At 38.6% G+C, this 26,452-nt stretch overlaps 1 protein-coding gene across 1 annotated transcript in view; it reads left to right on the top strand.

The window, feature by feature from the left end:
• The first annotated feature begins 2,734 nt into the window (after positions 1-2,734).
• B3GLCT (beta 3-glucosyltransferase) overlaps positions 2,735-26,452 on the top strand; it is a 72,637-nt gene continuing 48,919 nt past the window's right edge. Inside the window, exons 1-4 of the mRNA XM_069808051.1 lie at positions 2,735-3,023; positions 10,357-10,418; positions 13,167-13,206; positions 20,201-20,310. Of these exons, the coding sequence (XP_069664152.1) occupies positions 2,936-3,023; positions 10,357-10,418; positions 13,167-13,206; positions 20,201-20,310 (300 nt within the window). The 5' untranslated portion in view covers positions 2,735-2,935. The remainder of the gene's footprint in view (positions 3,024-10,356; positions 10,419-13,166; positions 13,207-20,200; positions 20,311-26,452) is intronic.

Genomic DNA, 26,452 nt, shown 5'->3' with positions numbered 1-26,452 from the left:
GCATAATTTTATGTACATATATCTGACAGGATTTCTTTGTATTTGCAGCCTGCCTTGTTAATCTGAGAGGTGAGACAACAACAGTGCTACATTTGTATTAATTATAAATATAAGATATATGTAATACTGTAAGGAAAGGAAGCTTGGTGGTGTTCTGAACCTCTGTGTTCCTTACCAGAAAGTGCAATATTTTCATCCTTCCTGAGATGGAAATTCTCAGTGGGGTGGTTAGAACAACAGGCAAACACAATCTGAGTTTGTATGTAGAGTAGAATTCAAGAAAAAGATTTCCTCCTTCTTCCTCCCAGCCTCAAATATAAGATTTAAAACACTTAGGTGCTATTTTTCTTAACGGTTGGAGAACATTAGGTTTCATGTTAGAGTTCCATATTTCTAGGGAGGTTTTTACAATGAAATTTCTCTTCTGTTTGTGAGAAACCAAAACATTGATTACATCTCGGCAAAAGGCTGTTGTTTTTTTTTCCTTACTGACTTGCTGCGTGGGGAAACATTTGAACATGGGTATATCTTAACCATTTTGAAAGTGAAAAGTCTTAACGTTTATCCCAGCTGTTGTGGGCATGGTCTTTGTGACATGAATACTTATGGAAACCAGCACAGAACAGAGAAATGGGAGCAAGGGCAGGAAACGCTGCTGAAGCTTATAAGGAAAAACAAGCTAATGCAGATACATGTGTTAATCAGAGGGTTCCATGCCTTTTATATTGTTATAGATACGGAAATGGAAGGAAAACTTAACGCTTCTTTTTTTTCCTGCTAATGAGCACACACATAGAATGAGAGAGAGAAATGTAGTATGAAAGTTTCTATTTAATTTGCATCAGAATTATTATTCTTGAGGCCAGTGACTTAGTGAATCAGAATGTCAGCAACAAGCAGTTGTTCTGTAAGGCAAATAAGCTGTGGTTGCCGACACTTGTGTCCCATTTCCCCTCTCTCTCCAACCCCCTGCAATATAAGGGGGGTAGCAAACACATAAAGCAAGGCTAATACCCCAAGGAAGTCTGGCTAATGTATTTCTACTGAGATAGTTTTAAAGAAAAGTGTGAAGTCTGCTACCAAGTTACAGTGATATAGATGTTCTTGCTTGAACTTGCAGTGAGAGTGAGCGTTTATCACTGTGAAAAGATTTCCATTCATCTTCAAAATCACCTCTCTGGCATACTTAAGGTACCCTATTGTAACCACTTGATCTGCCAGAAAAAGAATGGACTAGATCTAAAAGCTGCAGAGTTTTGAGGAAATGTCCAATTTGGGTTCCATGCTTTTGGCCTTACTGGATTTAAAATGTGGGAAGTTTATGGCACAAACTGGACATTGCACTATTTGTCTCCAGTGAGATCTGCGCATACTGAATGGTTGGCTTGGTAGGAGAGGCTCTGTGGAAAGTGTTTGATGAGAAAATGAGTACATATAGACCTGGCTGGAACTCATGGCTACGCGTACTCAACGTGTAAGGAATAGTTGCCATGGGCCACCAGGTGTTATGCTCAAAATCGTGTTTAAGGGCAAAGGGGAAGCACGCCTTATATGTAAGTAAACGCAAGAATTTCTTGTTACTATAGTTGAAATGTGAAGAATCTAATAATTATTAATACAGATCTAACTGCTACAGAAAAAGAAAGAATGACAGTGCAGTGAAAATGTTATACACACTGCTGGGTTTCTGGTGCTTTTCCTGCTCACCCTTCTGTGGCTCCCCTGGGTTGGAAGGTTGGCAGGTTCATTCTGGGGTGTATGGGCGCTGCTGTCACAGCAAGTTGTCAGCACGTGGAGCGCTCCACTGGGACAAACCTGACGTTCGTGTGTGTGGTTTCTTCTTCCTTGCTCCAGGATCCCTGTGGGGTCATTTTTTGCTTGCTAAGAAGGTTTTACACTCCCGATCATTCTTTGTTGGTCTGCAGCTCTGTTACATCCAAATTTACTGTCTATATCGTGACATTTATGCATGTTAGGTACCACTTTGTTCTCTGTGTGATCGCTAAAACCAGTTTCGTGTGGCTCCTTTAACCTGCTGCATTTCTTTAGCCAGCTATGGGCGAGTGGTTTGTAGCTGTGGAGTCTCCAGTGCTGAGGTTGTGCCCACTCGTGTCGTGTGTCCATGCTCTGTGCTGCACCCCACGTCTCTGCTCCTGGTCACACGGGTAGTTACGAAGTGGCTGTCTGGAGGCGTAATGTGCTTTTTTGGGTAACAGTTTGTGAGGGTTGTTTTAGAGATGACTAGGCCACTTGTTATTGTGGAGCAGGTTCCTGCCAGAGTGCTGGCTATCATTTGACTGACAATATATAAATTTGTTTGTGAGAGGAGAAGGATGAAGCTAATAACCAAAAAAACCCTCTTTTGTCTAAATTGGACAACCTAGAAACCTCGATGGAGGACTCTCCGTGGAGTCAATAATCCAGCACTGAGACTTAAAGACGTTATTGTTTTGGGTAGCCGATGCCGGCTGATCAGTAACGGCTACGGAGAGCTACGCTGAACGAGGATTACTTTGGGTTGGCTACTTAGTCCAAAACCACACACAGGGCTGTAGGAGCTCCGGCTGCCCCCGGGAGGGCCGGGGGCCCGCAGAGCGGCCGCCTGCCGCGGGCTCCGGGGCGCGGCGGGAGGCCGGAGCCGGCGGGGAGGCGCCTGCCCCGCTGCCGCCCGCCAGAGGGCGCCGCCGTGGCCGCTCCGCCTTCCCCTTCCTCCCGGCGCTGGCGGCCGGTCCTGCCGGGCCCTGGCGGGGCGGAGGGAAGGGACGGGAAGGGAAAGAGGGCGGGCTGGCGGCGGCACCGCCACCAGCCGGAGGCCGCTCGCCCGCGCTCCTGCGGCAGAGGCGGGCAGCCGGGAGCGCCGTGCCCCTCTCCTCGTCCTCCTTCCCCGCCCCAGCACCATCACCCCGCACCGTGCGGCTCGGCGGCCCTTGCCAAGATGTCTCGGGAGCCCGGCTGCAGCCGCTGGCTGCTTTTCGCTGCGTGCGCCCATCTCTTCTTCCTTCTCCCGCCGCTTCGCACCCGGGGTGAGTGGCCGGGGGCCGGGCCGGGACGCCATGGCGCGGTGAAGGGAGGAGAGCCGGGACGTTCGGCCCCTCCGCGGAGGTGGTGAGGGGAGGAGGGCACGGGACAGAGCTGGAGAGCTTTGGGGTGTGTGTGGGGGGGGTACCGGAGCCGCCGCCGCTTCCTCACCCCTCTGTCCCGCCCCGTGCGGGGCAGCGGGCGGGGAGGCGGGAGGTTCCCCTTCCCCCGAAGTTTGTTGGCGGGTTGGGCTGGAGCGCGGCCGGGGCAGCGCGGGCTCCCCTCAGCGGCCCCGGCTCTGAGGTGCCGGTGGCGGCCGGCGCCGGGACCGTTTCCCGCCCTCCGGCCCCCGCGGACGGCGGTGTGTGGGGACGGCCCTCTGGGGAAAGCCCCCGCTGAGGTAAACCGGTCCTGGTGGGGCCAGCCGCTCGGGTCAAGGCAGTCTTCGTTAAACAGCTAGCTGAAACCCACCGCGAAGCCACTCGTGCTCGTGTTTGAAATAGCGCCTTACTGACCGGGTGTTGCTGGGGGGAGGTGGAGAGGTAATACCGCCCGGTTAGAATGTCAGCATGGAGGGAAGATAAAATCTCACTGCTGTATTATAGAGACGCTTTTAATGCGTCTAGGCAGGTGCGAGATGATTAAAAGAGAAGGGTTAGTAACGTGCCAGCAGTTGGATCGCTGCAGGCTCTTGGAGTTAGGGGCTGTTGCAGTGTGTGTAAGAGGCAGAAATGAATGTTTACATCTGCTCTGTTTCTCATTATTTCTGTTCCTGAATGTTTCCATCTCTGTCAGCATAGGCTTGTCAGTTTGTTCCGAGCCTTTGGATTTGATTCTCTCCCGCTGCTGTGGCTTGTGGATCAAAATCCAGCAGGGGAAACCTGGTACAAATAAATCCTGTTTTTAGCGAAGTAAAACTGTGATATTTTGATTTTTCTCTTGTAAAACACTTTCTATTTCACCTACACAGCTTGGTTTTTGGAGGAGTCCTAACACTCTACCGCTCTTCCTGAATATGTATTTCATTCTTTCTGGGATGAGTAGTTTTGCTCCAGTGCTTCAGCAAGGTACTATAGCACTTGTAACCTCAAACAGATTGTAATCACAGTCCAAGAACAGCAGCTTCAGTTTTCCTCATGTGTGTGTGTATATTTATTGTACATACAGGTAGAAGGCAGAAATGGAAGAACTTGGGTTCTTGCTTGTGCAATTACCTCTTGCTTAGTAGGTCTCGATTAAGCTTGTATAGATTTTTTTCACCTGAAGTTTATTGCAGTATCATGGCTTTCTTGTAGTTTTTAAAATATCCTTTTATACTAAAGTCCTTTCATAAATACCCCATGCTTTTGAGATGATGAAGATAGTAAGTTTGTAAAACAATCAGCTTTGTCTTCGAAAACAGAAATCATTTGGATTGCATTTTACAGAAGAAAACAGCTTGTCTGTTGGTAGTTAAGTCATTTCATAAATTCCAGCTTTCAGGTGGCAGCTTGCAGAATGGGAAAACATACTTGGATAATTTTGTTTGGTCTAACTTCTAGAAAATCAGAAGGGATAATGATGGTGCTTTTTCCTCTACTGTTTTTCTTTGGTCGCTTTTTATAAAGGTACTGGTGTGCACAGCGCTCATTTAGACATTTCAGTGGTTCACAGTGGTGATTTCAGCTGCCTTCTTCCCATATGTGCCATTCGCTTAAAGAAATTTAGTAAAGAAATAAAATGAGTTGCTTTTATTTTACGAAAAGCTTCAGATGCTGGAAATTGGCTTGCATCATCCCCTCCTCTTCCTCCTCCCTCTTGCTCTCTCCCCGTTTTGGATTGATAAATCTATAAGTCTTCATTCTTACCTGGCTAGACCGGGGTCTTTGATGCTGCTAAGGTAGCAACAATGCAGAAATACTATAAAAGCTTGCATATAAATACATGAAACTAATTTATTTTGCTTGCTAGTGCTCCCAGGCTGTCTCATTATCTTCCATGATCTTCCATCCTGTCTCTTTGACTGACAGCATCAGTGCAGATTTTCTCTGGAATTGTGTCAATCCATAGAATATTATGTTCTTTGAAAACTTGGGAGGGGGAGGAAGCCCAACCAACCCCCAACCAAAACAAAATTAGGCCTTTCATTAAATTATAATTGGAAGTGTAAAGAAATTCTGCTTTAAGTATTTTGTCTGCTGTGTACAATGTAATCAATGGCTTTCATTATTTGAAGTGGTTATTATTAGTCATGGTTTTGCCATACATAAGTCATAGAATCATAACTTTTTTGTAGCTCATTGAAACTGACCCACAGCCCAGTGAGGTGCTTGGAATGACTCTGGGGTCAGTCAGCCTTGAATCAGACTGTAAAAGAGGAAGATAACAGAAGTATTGCCTTTCTGCCTCAAAAGGATTTTGTCTGTGAAAGCAAAAGAATTAACTCCTCAGTTTTTAACATCCTTTGCACTTAAAGGACATATAATTGTAAGTGTTTGGAATTTGTTTACACTCAAAAAGGTAGTACTGAAGAAAGAGTTACTTCTACATTTATAATGTGGCATTATATATATTTATACAGTATCTTGTATTTTAGTACTACAGTACTTGCATCCATTTTCCTAATAGTTTGTTGGCACGTATTCCTGCAGTTCAGCTGCTGAACAATGAAAGTAAATGACTGAGGTTTAGTTTCTAGTGTTATAAGCAAGTCTATTTACTCACCAAAATTTTAATGGAAATAATGGAACACTTGAGAAAAATAATTGAAAGGAATCGAAGCTGCTTATATTACATTCTCTGATTAAATTTCCAGGTTTTGAATGGACCCAAAAATGTTGTCTAGCTTTTTCAGTGGATTTTAGTCCTGCCTTCAAAAGAAATAAAGATAAGTGATGAAAATAAAGAGCTTTAAAGTCTAAAATTTCTTTCCTTTTCTTACTTATCCTCAGTTCTTGAGCATTTAGCAAAAGGAGGGGAGGACTGGCAATTGACACATTCAGCTTCTGTCTGCTTGTGCCAAGGGATGTGAATAGCTACTTCAAAGTACATAACGCATTAAGTAATGAAGTGACAAATACAAAATTATGGGTTACATTTAAGACAGTGCCTTGCTGTTTTTTTCTGCTTTAGATAGCTATGTTTGTGGGAAATCATACAGTTAATCACCCTAGTCTTTTTGGTTACAGTGGTGCCTCCACAGTTTGAACTTTTACCAGCTAAATGGTTTCTTCTTGCAGTATATTTTCTCTGTGCTCTATGGTAAGTCAGTGGTCCACCTGAAGTATGCTTGTGTTGCATCAAGAAACTCAAAGGGACTGGAGGAAATTCTGGGTTTAGCAAAGGTACCTCTAGCTCCAGAGATTGATGTGTGTCTTGGGGAGTTCTAGACTGAAAGAAATCTGTTGCAGTTGTCTGAATTAGTAATGATGTTTGGACATGAAAAGTTAGTTTTGTTATAGTAGCATTTGATAGCTCCCAGATACAGGTCATCCTTCTTTGTGCATGTGTACTTTACACACAACAAAAAGATGCCATTGCTACAGGGAGTTTACAGTTTCTACAACTGATCTGGTCATGAGCTGCGCGTTTAGTTAGAATTTTTCTATCTTTGGTCCAGTCCTGGGCACACCTTTTTCAGAAATCTCTTGGGAGTGAATTGCGGGTGGATGAATTAATCCTAGGGATGTCCACTTGCACCCAGGCACTGTAGTTCCCACCTACCCTGTGGCCCCTTTGTTGATAAGTCATATGTCAGCTAGACGTACCACGTTCTTCTCATGCCACCCTTTCCCCAGTAAATGCTTGGAAGAGGATATTTATTTCCAGGCTGAGAGATCAGGTTGCTTAGCCAGAACAGTCTTGGCCATGTGTTAGTTAAGACTTGAATTTACCCCACAAATGCATCCCAGTTTACTTCTGAAGACTGCTTTACTTGTATCAAATTATGTGCGCGTAACAGATTTGCTAATAAGGTAGTACGGGGGCCATGGCATATTTGTTGCTAAAATTAATTCATACAGTCTGCCTGAGTGAAAAGCTTCGTTATTATTGGGTGAAGACTCTTGAGGCTTTTTTGTGGTGTCTTCAGGGGTCTGCTAGTCTGTTCAGCGAATGGTTCTTCAGTAGTTCAAAAATAGTCTGAACAGTTCTTGTCTTATCATTAAAATGTATTAGCAGGGAAGAGTCTTCCTGGAATATTTGATGTAAAAGATACCAAGTCATTTTAATATGTTTATTTGTTGGAAAAGAAAGGGAGGCTGCATGACTGAAATCGCTGGGAATAAGAATAATGGTATAGAGAGAGACTTTAGCATTCATCACAGATACTGGTTTGTTTAATAAATGATGTGTGTGAGTGTCAAAGTTGCACTGTATGTCAGGGCAGCTGCAACAAAAGTAATTTTTAGCCAGGCATATTCAGTCTACTGCTGTCCTCAGCAATACAGAAAGATTGATATGGGAGATGGTGCAGGAGAGCTGGTTGGTTTTCAAGGTTCACCTCCTGCAAGCTCAAGAATGGTCCTTCCCCACATGCAGGAAGGCAAGCAAAGACGTCAGGAGGCCCACATGCATGAACGAGGAGCTGCCATTCAGAGGGACCTCAGTGGGCTGGAGAAATGGGCAAATGGGAAACTTGGAAAACCAAATTCAACTAAGGGAAATGCCAAGTCCTGCCCCTGGTGAGGAGTCACCCCATGCATCAGTGCATGCTGGGGGCACACTGCCTGGAAAGCAGCTTTGCAGGGAAGGACCTGAGGGTCCTGGCAGGCAACAAACTGACCATGAACCAGCGGTGTGCCATTGTGGCAAAGATGGCTAGTAGCCTCCTGGGCTCCATTAGGAAGAGTGTTTCCAGCAGGTCAAGGGAGGTGATCCTTCCTCTCTGCTCAGCACTGGTGAGACACACCTGGAGTGCTGTGTCTAGATTTGGGCTCCCCACTACAAGAGAGACATGGACATACCAGAGTGAGCCCAGCAAAGGACCATGAAGATTATTAATAGATTGGAGTGCCTGACGTACGAGGAGAGGCTGGAGGAGCTGGGGCTGTTCAGCCTGGAGAAGAGAAGGTTCACGGATGATCTTGCCAACGTGTAAATACCTGATGGGGGGCAGTAAAGAAGACAGAGCCATACTCTGTGGTGCCTAACGGGACATGAGGTAATTGGCACAAGCTGAAATACAGGAAATTCCATTTAAACATAAGAAATACTTTTTTTTTTTTTTTTTTTTACTCCTAGGAGTGATTGAACACTGGAAGAGGTTGCTTTGAGAGTTTGCGGAGTCGCTGTTCTAGGAAATACTCAAAACTTGCCTAAACAACATTCTGAGCATCCTGCTCTGGGGGTGTTGGACTAGATGATCTTCACGGATCCTTTCCAACCTTAACGATTCTGTGGTTCTGTAGTATGAAGATGAAGTTTGTTATGTAATATGTTGTCTGTAATATGAATATGAAGGTTGTTAAAATAATTCCCCGAAGAGCTTTATCTGTGCTCTCAAAGACATAGTATGAAACAGGTCTTTTTTTCCCAGGTTATCTGAGTATTGTTTCATTTGTTTCAAGGATCATGTGCATTAATATTTTATAAATCTTAAAAGCAGTGTGGCATGGGTTATTGAATGTTACGGAGAGAGAGGCAGCATCTCTTGTCAATCACAGTTGTTTCAGGTCTCGCGTGCTGTTCCTCAACTGCATATTAAAAACTGAAAGTCCTGAAAATTCTGCTTGCATTCAGTTTTGTGAATAAACCAAATTTATGAGGTGATACTTCTTCAGGTTAATACTATGTAATTAATACATTTCCCAGAATAAGGGTGGTTTGTGTTGATCTTGTAATTAAGATCATGTCAAGTAGAAGAGGTGGATCTGGTTTGTGTAGGGGAAGATATTCCTTATCTGGAGCTGTAAGTACTGTTATGTTGGAAGAGAAGGAGGAAAATGATCAGAACATGCTGTCAGCAAGGGGTGTAATAGGCAGATTGAGGTATTCTCTGTGCACTTTTGAACTAGAAGTACAAAACATTTACTTGAGGACAGCATTGGGGGAGACACTCCTACTTGTTCTCTGTTTTCTTCTTCCTGGCTAAATGCCTTATTGAAATGTGGCTATGGTCAACATGAGTCTACTGCATTAGAATGATTGGGGGTGGTCTGCATCTAGTGGTATGAGTTGAGATTCAAGTTAGTCGGGACCTGCGATGTCATTGTGAAACTCAACTGTTAGACACTTGATGAAATTTGGTCTCCAGTTGAAAGAGCATAGGGGTATTGGTAGTCAGAGATGGAGCACCACAGGCTTTGGACAATCTTGTCTTCTTGCTTTCCTACATTCCAGGTTTCTAGCGTGTCAAAGGAATTGATGTTTGCTAGCAATTCACTTTCAAATCAATTTCAAGGAATAAGTAAATTAAACTTGCAGTGAGACACTCCATTTGAATCTGCTGATACTTTTTTTCTGCCCCAGTTTTTAAGAAAACCGTCTATTTGACCATGATGAGTAGTATCTTGAGTTTCTTCCAAATTATAGCAATTTGCTTTCATTTGCATCTCTTTAGTACCTTTAAGAAAAAGACTCCTTATGAAGAATCTTAGCAAAGCTTTCTTATGTTAAATGGAACTACTTTTACAAACAAGCAAGCCGAGACAGATTGATTAGATGACTACATCAACAAGGAAAAAAAATATCCAAAACCAAAGCAGAACCCTTTATTATGATTATTTTTCTAATACAAACCAGAAGTGTATGCATAGGGTGGTGTCAGTATAAAATGTTTAAGATAATGCTAGGTCTGTGCAAATTAGCTATTACGGGTCTCTGTTCTTTTTGTAAGCGTTTATTTGGGTCTCCTACATATTAAGAATTTTGACTGTTGTTCAAAGACAGCATTCAAAGCGTATGACAGTGATCTTCAAGTTTGATAGAAGTTTCCATCAGCTGCTGTCAGTTCCTGTGGTTCCAAGTGAAGCTTTGGTAATCCAAACTTTAACCTAAAGATAGAGTGGAATGCAGATCTCCCATGTCATAGCACTTTATATTGTTGTCAAGTGAACTACTGGACTCAACAGATTTGATTTTTTTTTTTTTTCCCAATGGGAATTATTTGCCTTGAAGCCAAGATAAATTGGCTTCACATCAAAGAGTGATCTTCTCAGCGATGTACGGGAATAGAATTGTCAGGCAGTAAATGTTTAAATTCTCTAAGAACGGACTGTCTCGTGTTCATAAAGATTATTACCAATATAGTATCATTTAATGTGAAAATCTACCTAAATATTTTTTTCTTTTGCTGCAGAACTTTGTCAAGTGTGAAAATGAGCTCCTATAATATGAAAAAAAGTCTGCTTTTTCTTTCAGCTTTTGCTGTAAGTGTAGTTCCTGAAGGTGCAGAAGATGAGACTGAACTACCAGTGCTGCAGGTAATAAATTTTAATTGCCAGAGCAGGAACATTTTACAGACATTATAAAATCATCCAGAAGAGACCAGAGCAGAAAGCCTAACATCTGTGACATTGATTAGTTTGATCACTGACTTCAGTGGTGCTAAATGTCATATAATGTCTTTCTGTTCTGTGTGGCATATAAGAGACCTTTAATGGCACACAAGTTACGTGTAGCTCTACTCTTCTGGTGTTACTAGGATCTTAATTTTATCCTATGGATTCTTAGAATTATGAGAATAAACTTATACTTGGCACTTTTAATTTCTTATGCTGTTTTTTCTGACTTACATTGACATTTATATTAAGAGAATTAGATTTTGGGGGTTTTGTTTTGGAACAAAATTATAATTTAGGAAACAATTTATTTACTTTTTCCAGCATTAGCTGAAGAGTGCATCAGAAAATTACAGTAAAAAAAAACTTGGCAATTTTGCCTAGCTTCTACAAGTTGATAGTGTTATTGCTGTTAAGAATAGGTTTTGAGTATATAGCCTTTATTAGTTCAGAGACAGGTTTTGCTTTCTTCTTGGTTTTGTTAAATATATAATACATTGAGAGGGAGGTGGCTGCCTCTCCACTAAATAAGCATTATTACATATTGCTACCCAAGTCATGGCTTAAGTAAAGCTTGCATATGAAATTTCAAATTAACAGATTAGAAGAACTAATGGTCAGAGCTAGCCCTACTATTAAACAGGTGTTAGGTGCGTATGCATGTATGTCCTTTAACAGACTTCTGTCTACCGATTTTTTAATATGTAAATATTTGTAACAGATATTTGTGTACATATAAAAGAGATTTAAGGAAGGAAAATGAAAAAAAAAAGTACTGGAATGAATCAAGAGTTAGAATCTACAACTGCCACTTAGAACTAGCAATCTCGCATCAAATGCAATAGAAGTATGGTCAAAGAAGTGTTTCTAAATAGTTTTTTGTTTTTGATGATGACTGCTATACCTATAGTATTTTTCATAAATGAAAAAGATCCCTATTGCAAACTGCTGATCTGCTGCAGTGTCTCTGGGAGACTAGGTAATGTAAGCTGCTGTTTGTCAAATTCCATTACTGTTTCAATCCAGCTGTTTAATGTTATCATTCTTATATAGGATATAATTTATGAAGGCTTTCCTACTATTTTAGAGTTTCAAAACCTTCCCTCAGATGAAGTCAGAGGTGCGTCCTAGAACTCTTAAAGCCAAAATCTTTTTTTTCCTTTTTTTTTTTTTTTTTTTAACATTAACAGGAACGTAATGGGCAACAATTGGTTTGTTTTCTGTTTTAATAATGGCAATTGTAGAATATGGCTTGTTCATCACACTGTGTACCACAAAACATACTTTTTTCTTTGCTTAGAAAATTAATCTTCCCATGTTGTTTATGATATAGGTTAACTTAGAATGTGATGTATATTACACTGTAAGATGGTGGCAGTACTGTGTATAGTCACCAAAATAACTTAGTCTTACAAGAATTTTTTTAAACTTTATTGACCCAGACACCAAAAAAGGGTCATAAGCATGGATGCAACGCAGTCATTCTTGAAAAGGTTTTACAGATGGCTACCAAGGAAGTTGGAGCTTATGCATTTCAGTGTAAAAGTCAGACCTGGGCAGGGGGGGTGATCATCTGATGCAAGTAGGACTAAAAGGATTAGATGGATACGGTATTTTTTTTAATAAAGGGGGGAGAAAAAAAATGTGTTTAGGAATTAATTCACAAGGCTAGGAAAACTATATGCAAGCTTATTACTGAGGAGTGCCTTGTATGGCATTTCTACTTGAATGTCTTAAAACACTTGAACAAAGGTAAATCCTACAACATCCTTATGCAGTTAGTAAAGATGATCTTGATTTTTCATGTGGAGAAACCAAAGCACTTGAGGTGCTGTTACCAGGGAGAAATCGTGCAATAAATGAAGGCTCCATTTTCCTTCGTACAGTTTTCGTAGGAAGTGGAGAGCTGTTTCTCCAGTCCTATCTCTCTACTAGTCAACAGTTCTTAAACAACACCTTTCCACTCAACCTCTGTTATTTAGAAGCAATTAAATTTGCTCCTGAGATATTTTTATGTGTGTTTCTTGGTTTCCTGGTTAACGATGCAAATGCAATGTCACTGTTGTCTGTTCTGCAGCAGCTCTCCATTAAAATTCCATCACAAATGTATGTGATACCTGAGTAAATGCCAGTGAAGTCATGTTATGTACAGCAGCCTTTTCATATTTATTTGTCTTGATATAAATTGCTTTTGAGTCTTTCTTTAAGAATTGTGTTTCAATAGATGCTTGATAGTGGATCAAATGAATAAGGGTGTGTTGGGCTTTTCTTAACAGACTGAATAGGTGTGTTTGTATTATAGAGTTCCATATTCCAAACTTTGTGCTCAGGAGATACATATTAAATAAAAAAAAATTTAAAAAAAAAAATACATTGTTAGTATTAACTTAAAGAGCTCTGGTATAAATTGAGTCATGGAAAAGCATTCTCTCTCTCTTTTTTTTTTTTCTTTTACTGTATTGTCTAAGTACTAGTATACAAACATGTAGAATATGTTTCAATGCTTGATGATGAAAAACTTTTTACTTTAGTTTTTTTTATTAGTTGTTGAGTTAAAACCTCTATGTATGCATTTACAACCTGATGAATGCTTTGACTCCCTGTGTGTCTCTATAGAAATATTTGAGGTTTTGTGTGTATCCTTATTTTGCTTTTTTTCTTTCCTTCTAGAAGTCTCAAAAAAGTGGAACAATTAGTAAAATAAGCAGAGGTGAGTACTGTATAGTCTGTATTTGTTTTCACTTGTAGCTACCTTTTTAGTATAAATAAAATACAGTTATGCTTTGAAAAGTTGCTGTAGGAACAGTGCCTAAATGCTTAACAGCATTGTTAGTTAATTGCTGATTCCCAAATACTTTGGGTTTTTTTGCTTTGCTCATGTAGTCTCATCAAACAGAAGCTTCTCGATCTTTGTTTTTATTTGCAATTCTTGTAGTTAAGTGTTTTTCTGAAAATGTGCGCTTGCACTATGAAATTGATGCATTGCTTTTTGTAGTACACAATATTTTAAAATAAAACTTCATCACACTTAGTAGCTGTTCTTGTAAAAATTTAACATGAAACTGAATTTTACCATTCTGCTAGGCTCTCATGGTATTATATGGTACCCTAAATAACGAGGGTTATTATAAATTATTTGTAATAACTTTGTAATATCTAGAAGCAAGTATTTAAGAAACATGTCAAACATTAATAGGATACTGAGTGGTAAAATAATTTTTTTTACTGGACATGTGAGATAAATTATGTAAACAAAAATTCTGCCAGCTTCTGCCTTTTCTGAAAACAAGTCTGATGTTCTTCCAGTAAAAAGTTTACAGACCTGAGATGAGCACTTGCAACCTCTGCACTGTAACCTAGTGCTGCCTCTGCTATACTATAGCAGTTCAATTCTTAAAGCAGCTTGGACCGTTATGGTACTTCTCACTCTTCTAAACCCTGAGCACTTGGGTCTGCTTGTCCTAAAAAGAGCCAGCTTACACGTGTCTCTGTTGTAGCAGTTTCTGAGTAGTTGTGAGTTCATTCTGACATCAAAGCTGAACACCAGGAAGACTTAGCATGCTTTTTGTGGAGTTACTAACAGAACTCTGAATGGTGCTGAGAAGATCTGGTTTTTCTTTGTTTGTTGGCTTTTTTTGGACTTAGTTGCAAGCTCTGTCCCTAACCCTGATAACCACTTTTGTGGAAAATAATTATGTCTCTTGTCCCATTTATCTCCCATTTTACCATTGAAAGGTCAGGACCTGTTTATAGAAGCTTTATTATTCTGTTTCCCTGTTCACCCGTCCTTATCTGGTGTCAAACAAAGTCCGTTTCCTCTTTGTGTTCTTTCATCTCTTTCTGTGCAATCTCATAGTACAGCCAGGTGCTGGTTGCTGCTTTTATCACCCCCAGCAGATCTGCTGTGTCTCACTTCATAAAACACGCAGGGAGGCATTGACAGGCTTTTTTTTTTTTTTTTTTTAGCTTTTGACAGTGCTCTGTTTTCATAAGTTTTAATAGAATCTCATTACTTAGGAAAGTTATATTTAGGAACGTTACAATGGTACATTAGTGATGTAAGTACCATCTGTCATCTATTGTTTGTTTCAGTAGATCTCTTTAAAGCAGACAAACAAAAGTATTTTATGCAGCAGGTAGTAAAACTTAGAGTCTTGCTGCTGCAGGAGATTGTAGAAGCAGACCATACCAGCAGTTTCAAAAGGGGACAACTCCATAAGTACATGGTAAGATAAATAGACAGTAATGTATCTTCTGGCATTTTCTAACATAATAGTGGTAGATGCTGTTAGAGTATGAGGAGTACTGGAGAAAGTGAAGGTCTTGTGGTGTCCCCAAATAGTGTTTCCTATTGCTACTGTTAAAGACAATATACTGTACTAGGTGGACCATTGGTCTGATGTAATATGTCATTTCTTGTGTTCTCGGTCTTTCTTTAAACAGGATTCTGCCTCTCCTTAAGAAATAATTTTTTTTTCTCTTTTAACCCATTTCTGTGGGTAAAATCAAGGAAGGACTTGAAACAGAGTGAAGTTCTTGATGGTTCTTAGTTCCTGTGATGCTTCATTCTTCTGTTTCAAACTGTTATATAAGAAAATTCTTTCTCCTTCATAGATAAGCTGTACCTTTGTACCAAGGAAGCAAAGTTACCATCTGTAGTTCTCCTTTCAAAGTTTTAAGACATCTTTTTAAGTGTCCTTAGTCAAGCCTTTGAAAACAGGTATCAGCAACCTGATATTCTAGTCGCTGGGAAGACAAGTGTAGTAGAGAGAAAACTTCGTGTTCCTGTGGTTGCTTTGTCTACCCAGAATATGATGTAGCTTTCTGGACTCAGTGGTGTGCAAAGTGTTTCATGCATGGATATGTTATTGTTCAGCCAAAAGATAAATGATGTGACTTAGCAGTGTTGGGTCGTCATTGCCATGCCATAGCAAAAAGTCTTGCCCTTCAGGTGGATGTACAGGTACTCTATTGGTGGGTGTATTTGTCCCCAAATAGTAGGCTATATTGTTGACCAACAGTGTTTTCAGCTTTTATAATATTTGAATAACAAAAGAAAATCTCTCCTTGAAGTGAGGCACTGGCTATTTCAGGCTAGTGTACAATGATTTTGCCTTCCTTGGAAACTCAAGGAAACATTGAGCTTCGGAGTGTGAGGTCTCTGGATTCCTTCTGTAATCTGTGGAAAGAGAGGGCATTTCCAGAGGGTGACTGAGATCCAAGGTAGGTTGAGTCATTCTTTCACCACGAGAGTATCTACTAGCTTTTTGCTGTGTGATGAGGGGGTGTTTGGTTTGGGTTTTTTCTTTTTTCTTTTTTTAACGTGTATGTTAAATGAGAGAAGAAGAATGAAGTAGTCTTGAGGCTTTTTTTCTTTGATTTGATTCTTGAAAATATGGTGATGTTACACTTCCTCTGATCTGCAAATACCTGCAATATTCTGAAAGGATCAAAAGTATTTTTTGCAGTTATATCTTTTTAATATTCTGTCTGGCCTAGTTCTGTATTTTATCTAGGCTCTCTAGGAATTAGTGAGGGAAGTTTGGTTGGAAAGGTGAGAATGACATGCAAGGTTTAAGTAAGTTTTTTCATTAGTAACAGCAAATGTGTAGGTGATGAATTCTTTTTGTTGTTGTTGTTGTTGTTAAGTAAGTGTTAAGACACATTATGAGTTCTGAAGTGGTAAGCAACATACTTTATGTATTACAAAACTAGGAAAAGGTGTGCAGTTTGAAGAACAACCAGATACTGTTATTTCTAATTTCAAGAAGTAAACAAGTGTACTAAAAATGTGGTGGCTTTGGAATTTATTTTAAAGGGTTTTTTTGGATAGTAGTAATGCAAGTATTTTAGTAAAATTCAGGAAATAGGAATATCAGAAATACTCAAACTGTTGAGAGAGTGTTTGAAGTTAAGATGGCTTTCAGTTCTCATGCTGTAGGCCATAAACAGATAAATCAGTCATTACGATGTTGATGGCATATATGATAAATAAATAAGCACTCACACAGATGAGATTGTGTGTCTCTATATCTGTCTGTCTCTCTATATATTCATACACTGCCTTTAATCCAGAAAGATCCCAATAACTTCATATAAACACATTTAAAAATTATTGTTCCTAGTGTGAGAAAAGACTTGTCTCTACTTTTAACTGTGGAAGCTTTATACTAAGCTGCAATAATCTGCTCAAAATATAAGAACTAAAAGATCCTGATCTGGAGTTTCAGGTTAATTTTAGAGTTAGCATAAAAGTAGGGAAAGGCTTACAGAATATGCAGGTGGCCTAATTTTTTAAACTCAAATTGGAAGCTGAGTTTTCTGACCTACAGAGTGGAATCTCCGGTTTGTGAGTTAAAGCACCAGTGCTTCTGCAGTTTAGGTTTTGTCTGAATAAATGATGATACATTTTGTACTTTCTCACTGGCTTTTCATTGTTCAAATATTCCATTTAGCCTTAAAGAAATTAATTTTATTTCCATAATTTCTTAGGAAAGAAAAACCCAAATAAAAGAGGAGCTAGATTTAAGCACCATTGACAGAGCCACCAAGATGTCAGTGGCATTCTTTTACCTATTAGAGGCCAGTGGTTAGACTGCATCCTAGTTGTTTTAAAGTCATAATTTTTGCGGAAGGGGTTTGGACCATGTCACACATACTCCAGGGAAGTATATAAATCATCATGGAATTCTGTCTTTCCTGTTGATGCCTGTTCTACCTTTTTAATGATGTGTTTAAACATTCAGCGAGTCAGATACATGGTTCTAGATTCCCACTGTTTCAGAAGAGTTAGGTAATTGGGAAGCTCAGCATTCACTTTCACTCTTCTCCATTTCTAGAACAATAGAAGGAATGGGGAAAACCCACCTCAGAATATACTTGCAGCCTGGAAATTGAGAGACTGACTTGGAACACCAGAGACCTACATTCAGGCCCAAACTGCCTCACAGATGAGAATTTGGGTTTCTTCCATCCTAGGTGAATGCTTTAACCTCTGGCTAGCAGGCATCATCATCATCATATGTTCTTCTAGGAGCTTTTTTCCTCCTTATTTTTGCCTGAAATGTTTGGTTTAATTTTTTTCAGTAGTTTTCAGTTGACTAAAACAGCCTTTTGTGGTAAATAAACTTTGGGAAAAAAAATCATACAGGTAGTTTATTCATGCTTGTCGTTACACTGCAAATTATTATCTTCCAAACAGCAATATTTCCCCATTGCCATCTTTTGAACTGATTTAGTGACAATTCCTAAGGAGGAGTATTTTGCATAGGGTCATTGTATACTTGCTAAAACCCACGTTACTGTTAAGGACTTGTTAAAAATTGATTAAGGTTCCATTCTCTTTAGCAATGAGCAATGGTTGTGGTAAGACTTGGGAAGTTTCAGCATTCCTGTTTCCCAATTTTTTTATTTTTAAATTTTTTTTAATGTGAACTTGCAGTATCTTTCCAATCAATGAGTATTTGAGGTTGTTGAAGGTATTTTCCAGGTATGTAAATGTCCTAGGGAAATAAAAGAGAAAAGGAGACAACAAGAGAAATAAAGTATCCACATATCAGTAGCTCTTCTGGATATTAATCTTCCAAAAGACTTGAATTTTTGTCTTGCTGTTGACTATTTCTCAACTTCAGAAACAATTTAGGCATTTAAAATTATACCTATTTTCTGTTTTTCATAATCTTAGTGAAGATATTTGGGGTTAATGCTCTTTTTGTTGCCACTGTTTTTCGTGTGATCCTTCTTCATGTGCTCAGTTTTACTCTTTTTTATGGAGACTACTTCTTGCTTGCTTCAGAAATTTATTCTCCATCTTTGTTCCACTGTTCTTCACTCATTCTACTCTGCCAAGTTAGTATTTTTAACCTATAGGTCAAGATCTTGATACGACACTAGGATCTTTTAGGTTGACTTGATCTACAGTGCAAGAACATACACTTTAAAAATAAATATTGCATGATACAAAACTTGAATTTATACTGCAGTGAAACTGCAGATTAAAAGTGTTGAAATGCTTTGCTGCCTGACAAGAAGCTTCACGTGCTTCCTCTGAGGTACTCTATACTTGGGATGTTTGTCTTCACAGACATTGCTTGTAGTAAAATCTGGCAGCTTTTGATCAGCCATGATTCTCTAGTTCTCTACTGAATTTTCATCCTGGACTGTCTTTAATTTGAAATCTCCTGTATCTCACTGAAAGTTTGGTTTCAGTGGAATACCAGAGAATGTTCTTAGGAAGCTCTCCTAGAGGTTTTATATCTTTATTTTCCCTGTCAGCTTTCATAATGTTGCTAATGATGGTGGTCTTTAAGTTCTGCTTTTTTGTTACCTATATAATTTTTTCGGTGCGCACTTTGTTCCTTCTCTACATTTTTTGACATTCTGTGCAGATCCCATGGGACTTTAATTTCTTTCCTTTTGGTACTGTCTTGTCTTGGAGTGATGTCATCTGTAAACATTAACTCAGCAGCATTTTCTGTGCTGTCTCCTCGTTGAATTAACTAGAATCTGTTATCTCTTATGCTTGATCTGACTCACCTCAAGTGACAGAATTTAAATGCAGTTCTCAATCCCCCCCAATCCCCACAAGTCCTTTACTTATCTTGTTGAATACTGGGCAACTTTTTTGTTCCTTAAGCATTGATTGGTCGGTCATTGACTTGAATCTCTTAAGTTGTTATATTCTGAGTTTCCTCATCTGCACACTTTCTGTATAGTATCTGTAAAGTTCAGCCTTTTCTGGCCAAACAAATAGAAACTGCAATATTGTGCGGTTCTCCTCATCTTATACCTTGATTGCTACTTAGTTATGGTCTTGGGTTGGGTTATACAGCATAGGTCAAACTTGTTAAGAATTTTGGAAAGGGCATCTGTCCTCTCTTCTTCCTTTCACCTTCTCATCCTCTGTTGTCCTCTGCTGTGTTCTGCTTCTGAATGGGATCAAACATCCTTGGTTTTCTTAGCTTTCAAAGTGTTGAGGGGTTATTCTATCTACTATCATTAAGAAAATATGGCTATCTGCTTTATCACCTACTTGTATTTTTTAATAAGCACTATTTTCTATCCATAAATGTTTGCAAAGCTTCTTCATTATTTTCTTTTAAATTTCTCACAGTCTCCTCTCCCATTGAATGTTCTTAAATATGGTGCCTTTAAACACTTTGAAGACACATGTGAGGTGTTGATGCTTTCCTCTTAGATAAGAGTATTACCTGATTGTTCTCATGTGCGTGTCTCTCCATTGTTCTCATGTGCGTGTCTCTCCATCTGATGTTTCTGGGTAGGGTTTTAAGCTCTTTATTGAGGAAGCATCTTTTTTATTTCATGTTCCTGCATTGCCTAGTCAGGGGAGATGCTGGTCTCTGACTAACACTTTTTAACTCTGGTAATAAGGAGAGCTAGTGTATTGGAGAAAAAGCAACTTCATGAATGTGGCTACTCTTAACTGTGGGCATAAGTTTCTTTGTTGCTGCAGATCTACTAGTCATGTCATGCTTTTTATATGTTAATCCTTAAAAGGACTGTTTTGGAATTTTTTTGTATGTTAAATTATATCTTTTTACTATTTCATGAAATGTTTGTATAACTAAAGAAATAGCTTGCTATGTAATAGGTCCCGTCCCCCTCCGCCGGGTTCTCACTAGGTTTGGAGCAAAAGTGAAAATAACTTCTTTTGTCTTTAAATCTTCTTATTTTCTGGTTCACAGAATTAAAAGAAATTGTATTTATCATCCAGAGTCAAAGTAATTCTTTTCATTCCAAGAGAGCAGAAGATCTAAAAAGAGATATTTTAAAACAGGCTGCAGATCTTGGAAAGGTATGTTTAGATAATATAGATTGCACCTTGTTACGTATGCTTTTGCTGTATTTTACTACTGTGCCTTTTTTTCAAATCCATTTTATTTCTTTTGTTGATTGTCTTCTGTGTGCTTATAAGACAACTGTTTCAGTGGATATTTACTGTGTGTATGCTGTGATTTATCACTAAATAATTGTAATTTGAACTATCTACCTTTTTGTATAACAGCTGTTTTTGTTAAGATGGCATTCAATGCAAAAGTGATAACAAGAAAGGCTTTGAAGAATACAGTTTTCCAATATGACTGTAGTGTAGTTTTCAAAAAAAAAAAAAAAGTAAGATGCTTTCTTTATGAAGTGAAAAACATAATAATTTAAGTAATAGTTAGAATAATTTTAGGTGACTACTTTATTTTATTAGAGCCAATGAAGGTGCTGTAATGTAGATTTTGTCAGACTTTCACTGCACAACCATAGCGTTGTGGCAGTAGAGCAGCAATGTGTGTGGACATTAAAATCCTAACACAGGATTCCCTACTTCCTACAGCAGTAGTCATCCACATCTCTCTTGCCCATGCCGGTATTAGCTCCCTCCCTGGTGCAGTACCTTCACTGACTGCCCCTGGTTCCTCTGCCACCCCGCTGCAGACGGAGCGCTCTGCCTCTCGCCTGCTGGTGGGCCGTGCTGGCCTGGGAGCTACATGTTGTACAAGTCTGGTGTTGGCTTAACGCTCTAATGTGAAATTTTACTTGTAAAGTTTTGACCTAGAGAGAAGAGGTTTTTAAGAGACTTAACTGAAAGTTAAGCATACATAAACAGTGCTTTATTTTCTTAATAAAAATAAGAAAAAGCTAGGGGCGTACATCCCCTCATACGTAATAGCTTGCTGTGAGGTTATTGGACCTATTTTTCAATTTGAGGTTCTTTGTTGTAAAGGAGAAAGAAATCTGATTTAGATTGTCTTAGGTATCTTGGCCTTGGAGTGCCTAAATCAGATTTCTGGATGTTTTAGGCTTCATTTATCCAAGCTTATCAAACCTGTTGTAACTAAATCCATTCTAAATGCAATTTTTAATCCCTTAATGAAATCAGTCATGTGAACTGCTTTTGTCCTGCAGTGTTCTGCTCTTTTGGAGTCCTCTTTGGGATTGAGACGAGTGTTCAGATACAGTGTGTGCAGAGAGGGTTATGGCTTCAGTTATTAAAAACAAGGATTTTAATTGTGTTCTGTAATGTTGCAGAATATGAATGATTAAGAGATCAGTAAGTGGAAGTATGAATAGTTTCAGTGAGGGAGGAATATAGGCATGTTTTATGGGAGAGAGGTAAAATCTTGTTCATAATCAAAGAGTTGTACCTGTGAGTACTTCTACCTTGAGAAAACTGAACTGGCTTTTAAAAAACTTTATTTTCTAATTAAGGAGATTCCTTTATAAGAATGCTGAAATGGTGATGCTTTTCCAATATTAAGAGGTACCTGTTAAACAGCATTCATGGCATCTTAAAGAAGCAGTGATGGAAATACATCACACCAAAAATCTCATACCCGAAATCTGGGAAAAGGGGAAAGCCATCAATGTACAGGAAAAAAATGAGGATAGCCAGCATGTACTTGGTATGTCTTGTTTTTGTCAACTCGCAATTCCACTGTAGGCCACTGTGAGGCATGACCCAATAATACTAATTATGGAGAAGGGACAGAAGATCTCTGAAATCCTGCACGTCAACATTTGAAGTTCACATTTTTCATTAAAAGGAATACATATGAAATTACTACTTTCAGGCGAAGGAAGGTAAATTCTTGTGTTTTAAAGGACAGCTGCTGTATAGAAACAAAGGACTGATTCAACTGAATCACCAGTTTTACTTGCTTGTTGTCACAGGACTAAACAATAGATATTTAGTCCATAAGGATTCATTAGTTACTATTTTCCTGTTTTAAAATGAGAAGTGGAAGCCAGCTGTTAGATTTGTGGTATTTAATGTAACACTAATGTAACATCTGCATTGCTTTAAAATGGATTAAATCACTGACATTCATATTTACTTTACATTAGTCTTTACAAGTAATTTGTCCATTTATTGTCTTTGTGTACTTTAAACATTTTTTTTCCTGTGAAACTAATCTGTAATTCTGGTCACCAGGAGATGTCAGTATTGGGTTCATGCTTAAAAGTATATTCCATAGCGATATATTGAATATTAACCAAAACTCTCAAGTATATTAAACAACAGCTAGAACATAGCAATGATGAAAATTCCGTAAGATTTTTAGCAATTTTCTTAATTTTCTGAGATTTCTGCATTTAAGAAGTTCTGTAAACTAGGCCTTCCTAAGAAACACCAGATAAGAATAAGGAAGCTGTGACAGTGTGAAATGATAATATTTGGGACTGTTCCCTTTCTGTCTTCTTAAAAAATTGAAAACCAGGGTTACTTTTTGGGCTATTACATTTAAGACTAGAAAACAGGTAAAATACAGTTTTTGAAAAATGGTAGATACTGTCTGAAATACTGTTTTAGATGCAGTTAATGCTATTTAATTGCCTGGGGTTGTGGCACTGTTTTGAAGACAAAGGTCTGTATTTCTTTATGAGAACTGGTCCGGTAGAGTAAATACCGTTTGTTGTTTGTTTGTTTGTTTTCCTTGAGGGTTCTTATCTTGAACACACCCAGCCAATTCATTATGTTCAAAAACCTTATATTTTTCCTGAAAAGCCTAGAGATTAAATGGTATCCTATGTATATTAGCCAGAAGAAATATAGCAAATTAGTACTGTTCATTATGGAGTTAAAAAAAAAAGCAAACAAGAATGTAAGAATAAGATTTTAAGACTGATACCATGGAGTATTGGAAAATGGAAATGAGTATCACATACTTCCATATGAATAACAGATGATGTGAAGTATGACCTCTGTTTAATAGAAGTGTTGTAACTATAATTTGCAATATTTTTACTATTAGGCTTACTTTGTTTTGAGCAAAATCTTGTATTTTGTAGCATCTCATAGAAATGAAGTTTCACAGATTTAAACTATCCCCACATATAAAGGGGAGTATTGCTCATTTGTGAGTTTAAGGGCTATTACTGTAGTGATTATTAACATCAGTTTAAACAAAACAAGTACAATCAAAAGTATGGAACTGTACATAGAAAACCTCCATATTATGTTGCTTGAGTAAATACTTGCTTTAGTTAACATCTTTATTAAATTTTAATAATACTGTTTCTTTGTCAGTCTCCCAATTTCCAGTTTGGGTAATATGTAAATAGGTGACAAATGTTAGGAGCATCCTATAGTTGTGTTCTTATTTAAAACAATTTTGCAAAATCCTGTTTCCTGAAGTGAAGCAGGAATAAAAATGGTCAGAAGCCCACCTGGCCTATACCAGTGGTCTGTGCCTCAGAAGTTCAGTCTCTCTGTTATTTTACAGGATCATGCCTACAGAAGGTTCTGTTGTTCTGCTTCCAACACAAATGGACTGTAATGCAGTATACTAGCTGCTGCATCTATAAGTTTGAAAAGCCTCTTGGTGCCTATCTCAGCTTTATTTTATTAGGTCATTAGATTCATGGCCACAATATCTGTTGCCGAAGTGCCAATTGTTGTTGAGCTTGGCATATGTGCTTTAAAAATGTGTTATATTTAATTGCCTAGGCTGTTCTGAGGGCAGCATTGCACTGTTTCAATAATATGGAAGATTTCTTTGTTAAAGTGTTGGAGAGGGAACTAAAAGTATAATTCGTTTGTCTGAATTCCAATGCATGTATGTTAAGCCGTCACCATATTCCTATCAGAAATGATCTGTCTCCAAATTGTTCCTGCTCATGTTTTGGCCATCTGTGAAAGACTACTTTCAGGGGATTTGTAGACTGTATCTTTTTTTTCTTAATTTGCCAGTGGGACATGCATTCCTTTTCTGGGTGAATTAATGTTTTCTGAAGTTCTTCCTAGCTCTACTTCCACATTGATTTCAGATGCTGGAATGAAGCTAGCTGTCCAAAAGCCTCTTTAAGTATTCCTCTGTTATTGTTTGATACTATTCCCATGATGAATTCTGACATCCATATCTCACCTGAAAGAGATTTTTAAATACTATCAGGCTATGATGGAAACAACTCTGAAAATGTGTCTAGGTTTTTCTTGGGCTGTAGTAGTGTTTTCCTTATTTTATTCCTTGTTAGATGTATTCCACAAATGAACAAGCATACATTCCTCTTCCTCACCTACAAAAAGCTCTATAGCTAAAATTTCCCAACAGTTCCTGGAGGAGGTTTGAAGTTTCCCTTGCTGTAAAGCTCACATGCATGTTAGTAATGTTGTGGTTATAAAATTTGGTGGAAGGATTGCTCGTTCACTGCAACTGAGTTGTTTTTAAACTGATCTGTATATTTGGATTAAATATTCATAGACTTAATTTGCTTGAGAGCTTTCAAAATTAATACCATAAATGCAATGCAATCCAGAATATATCTGTTGCTTCCACTTTCAGATTACTTGCTCAAATTCTAGATTCTAGTCTTAAAACCCTGTTTCCTCCTCTCCTTCCTATAATGGCTTCCCATGCCATGGAAGCTGCTTTCCAGCTGAGACTAATCAGATGATTCATTTTTGGATCTTGCAGTTTTAACAAGGTTTAACTGATTATATTTAAGTGAAGTGTTGGGCTACATTCTGTCCTGCCCTTCCATCTCCATGTCTACAACAGTTTGTCTTTATGGCAAGGTTTTCCACAATATCAAGATCAACCCTATTTTTTAAATTAGAACAGGTATGTTTTATGGATGACTTTAAATTATTTTACTTCCCAGTGTTACTAGATCTAGTGTCTTTTTTTTTTTTGTAAAATGTTAGTGTGCAATCTGTTTCCTTCCCTAGCAACAGCTTTCTTTTCTTCTGCAAGGATTTATTCATGTCAAATAAATCCTGTAGCCTCATGAAATGTGCTTATCTCCCTAGTTCTTAAAATGCTTATTCCTTAAAATGTAAGAGTTCATCTTGCCAGGCAGCGGACAGGTTTTTTTGACTTTATTTATGAAAAACAAGGTTCTTTGGCATACCTTCACCATTAGCTTTCCATCATTTTTCCCTCTCTGTAGAGCAAAGATCAGATGCCAGTCTATACCAGAGCTGTTGGGGAAGATCCTGTCACGTCACCTGTGATGTTAATCTTTTATGCCATTCTACTTGGCCCAGGTCTAGCTAGTCTTTCACTGATCAGCAGGACTCTTTCCACAGCAAAATGATCAGTCTGGCACATGACTGGCAATAGACTGTGTGAAGGTATCTTGCTGAGATGACAAGACCTGCACTTCTCTGGTGAGGGTAGAGATGCTGATGGGGTACCTGGAGCATCTGCACTCTTACTTTCTCAAAGAAGTGAAGTCACTGCAGGGGGTCCCTCATAGCCTCAAAAGATTAGAGTAATTGGGGAACATTGTACTGCAGTGAGAGGGAGGAAGAAGTTCCAGCCATTATCGGTGGCCTCCTGAAACCACACAAATCCTTGTCCAAAAGTTTTGAGTATCATAGTACCCAGTATGTGTTGCTATTTTGATGCTTTTTTCTGTCTGTAGTGCTTGAGTCAGATTATAGTACCAGTAACTACTAAAAGCCCTGTATCATCTCTGGTTCATGAATAGAAAACTCTGGAAACAAAATTTCTTTGTCTTTTTCTTCCCCCTGCCCCCCCACTTTAAACAGTATTTTGCATTTAGAGAATGAACACCTAAATGTTGCCATACTAGTTGAATTTTCTCCTAAACTTGCATATTTGTATCTTGCATAATTTAGATTTCTTGTTTAAAAGACAGAAAAAAATTTGATGGATTAATTTAGTATTTCAGACTTGCCCTCATTTTCAGATTCCTCTATAAAGTTTAGTTGGACCTTCATTTTATCCAACCTTTCTTCTCTCCCCTTTGCTTTTGTTTTGCCTGACTTCTATTTGTAACATCATCCAAAACTTTCTTATTTATACTTATCTTCCAAATCTGTCTATAAAACTTCACTTCTGTTATGTGGGTAGAGCTTGCAGTACAAAAACCTTCTCTCTAATAAGTGTGTGCATTTAAGTGGTCAGTGTGTGACATTCGTATTTCTCCTTCCTTAACCATATTAACATCTGCATTTGTTTTCTGATGTATTACTTATTCTA

This window comes from Haliaeetus albicilla, chromosome 20, assembly GCF_947461875.1.
Source record: "Haliaeetus albicilla chromosome 20, bHalAlb1.1, whole genome shotgun sequence".
In the NCBI taxonomy this organism is placed as follows: domain Eukaryota; kingdom Metazoa; phylum Chordata; class Aves; order Accipitriformes; family Accipitridae; genus Haliaeetus; species Haliaeetus albicilla.
Note: the sequence above shows the minus strand (reverse complement) of the source record. Positions and strands in the feature narration are given on the sequence as shown.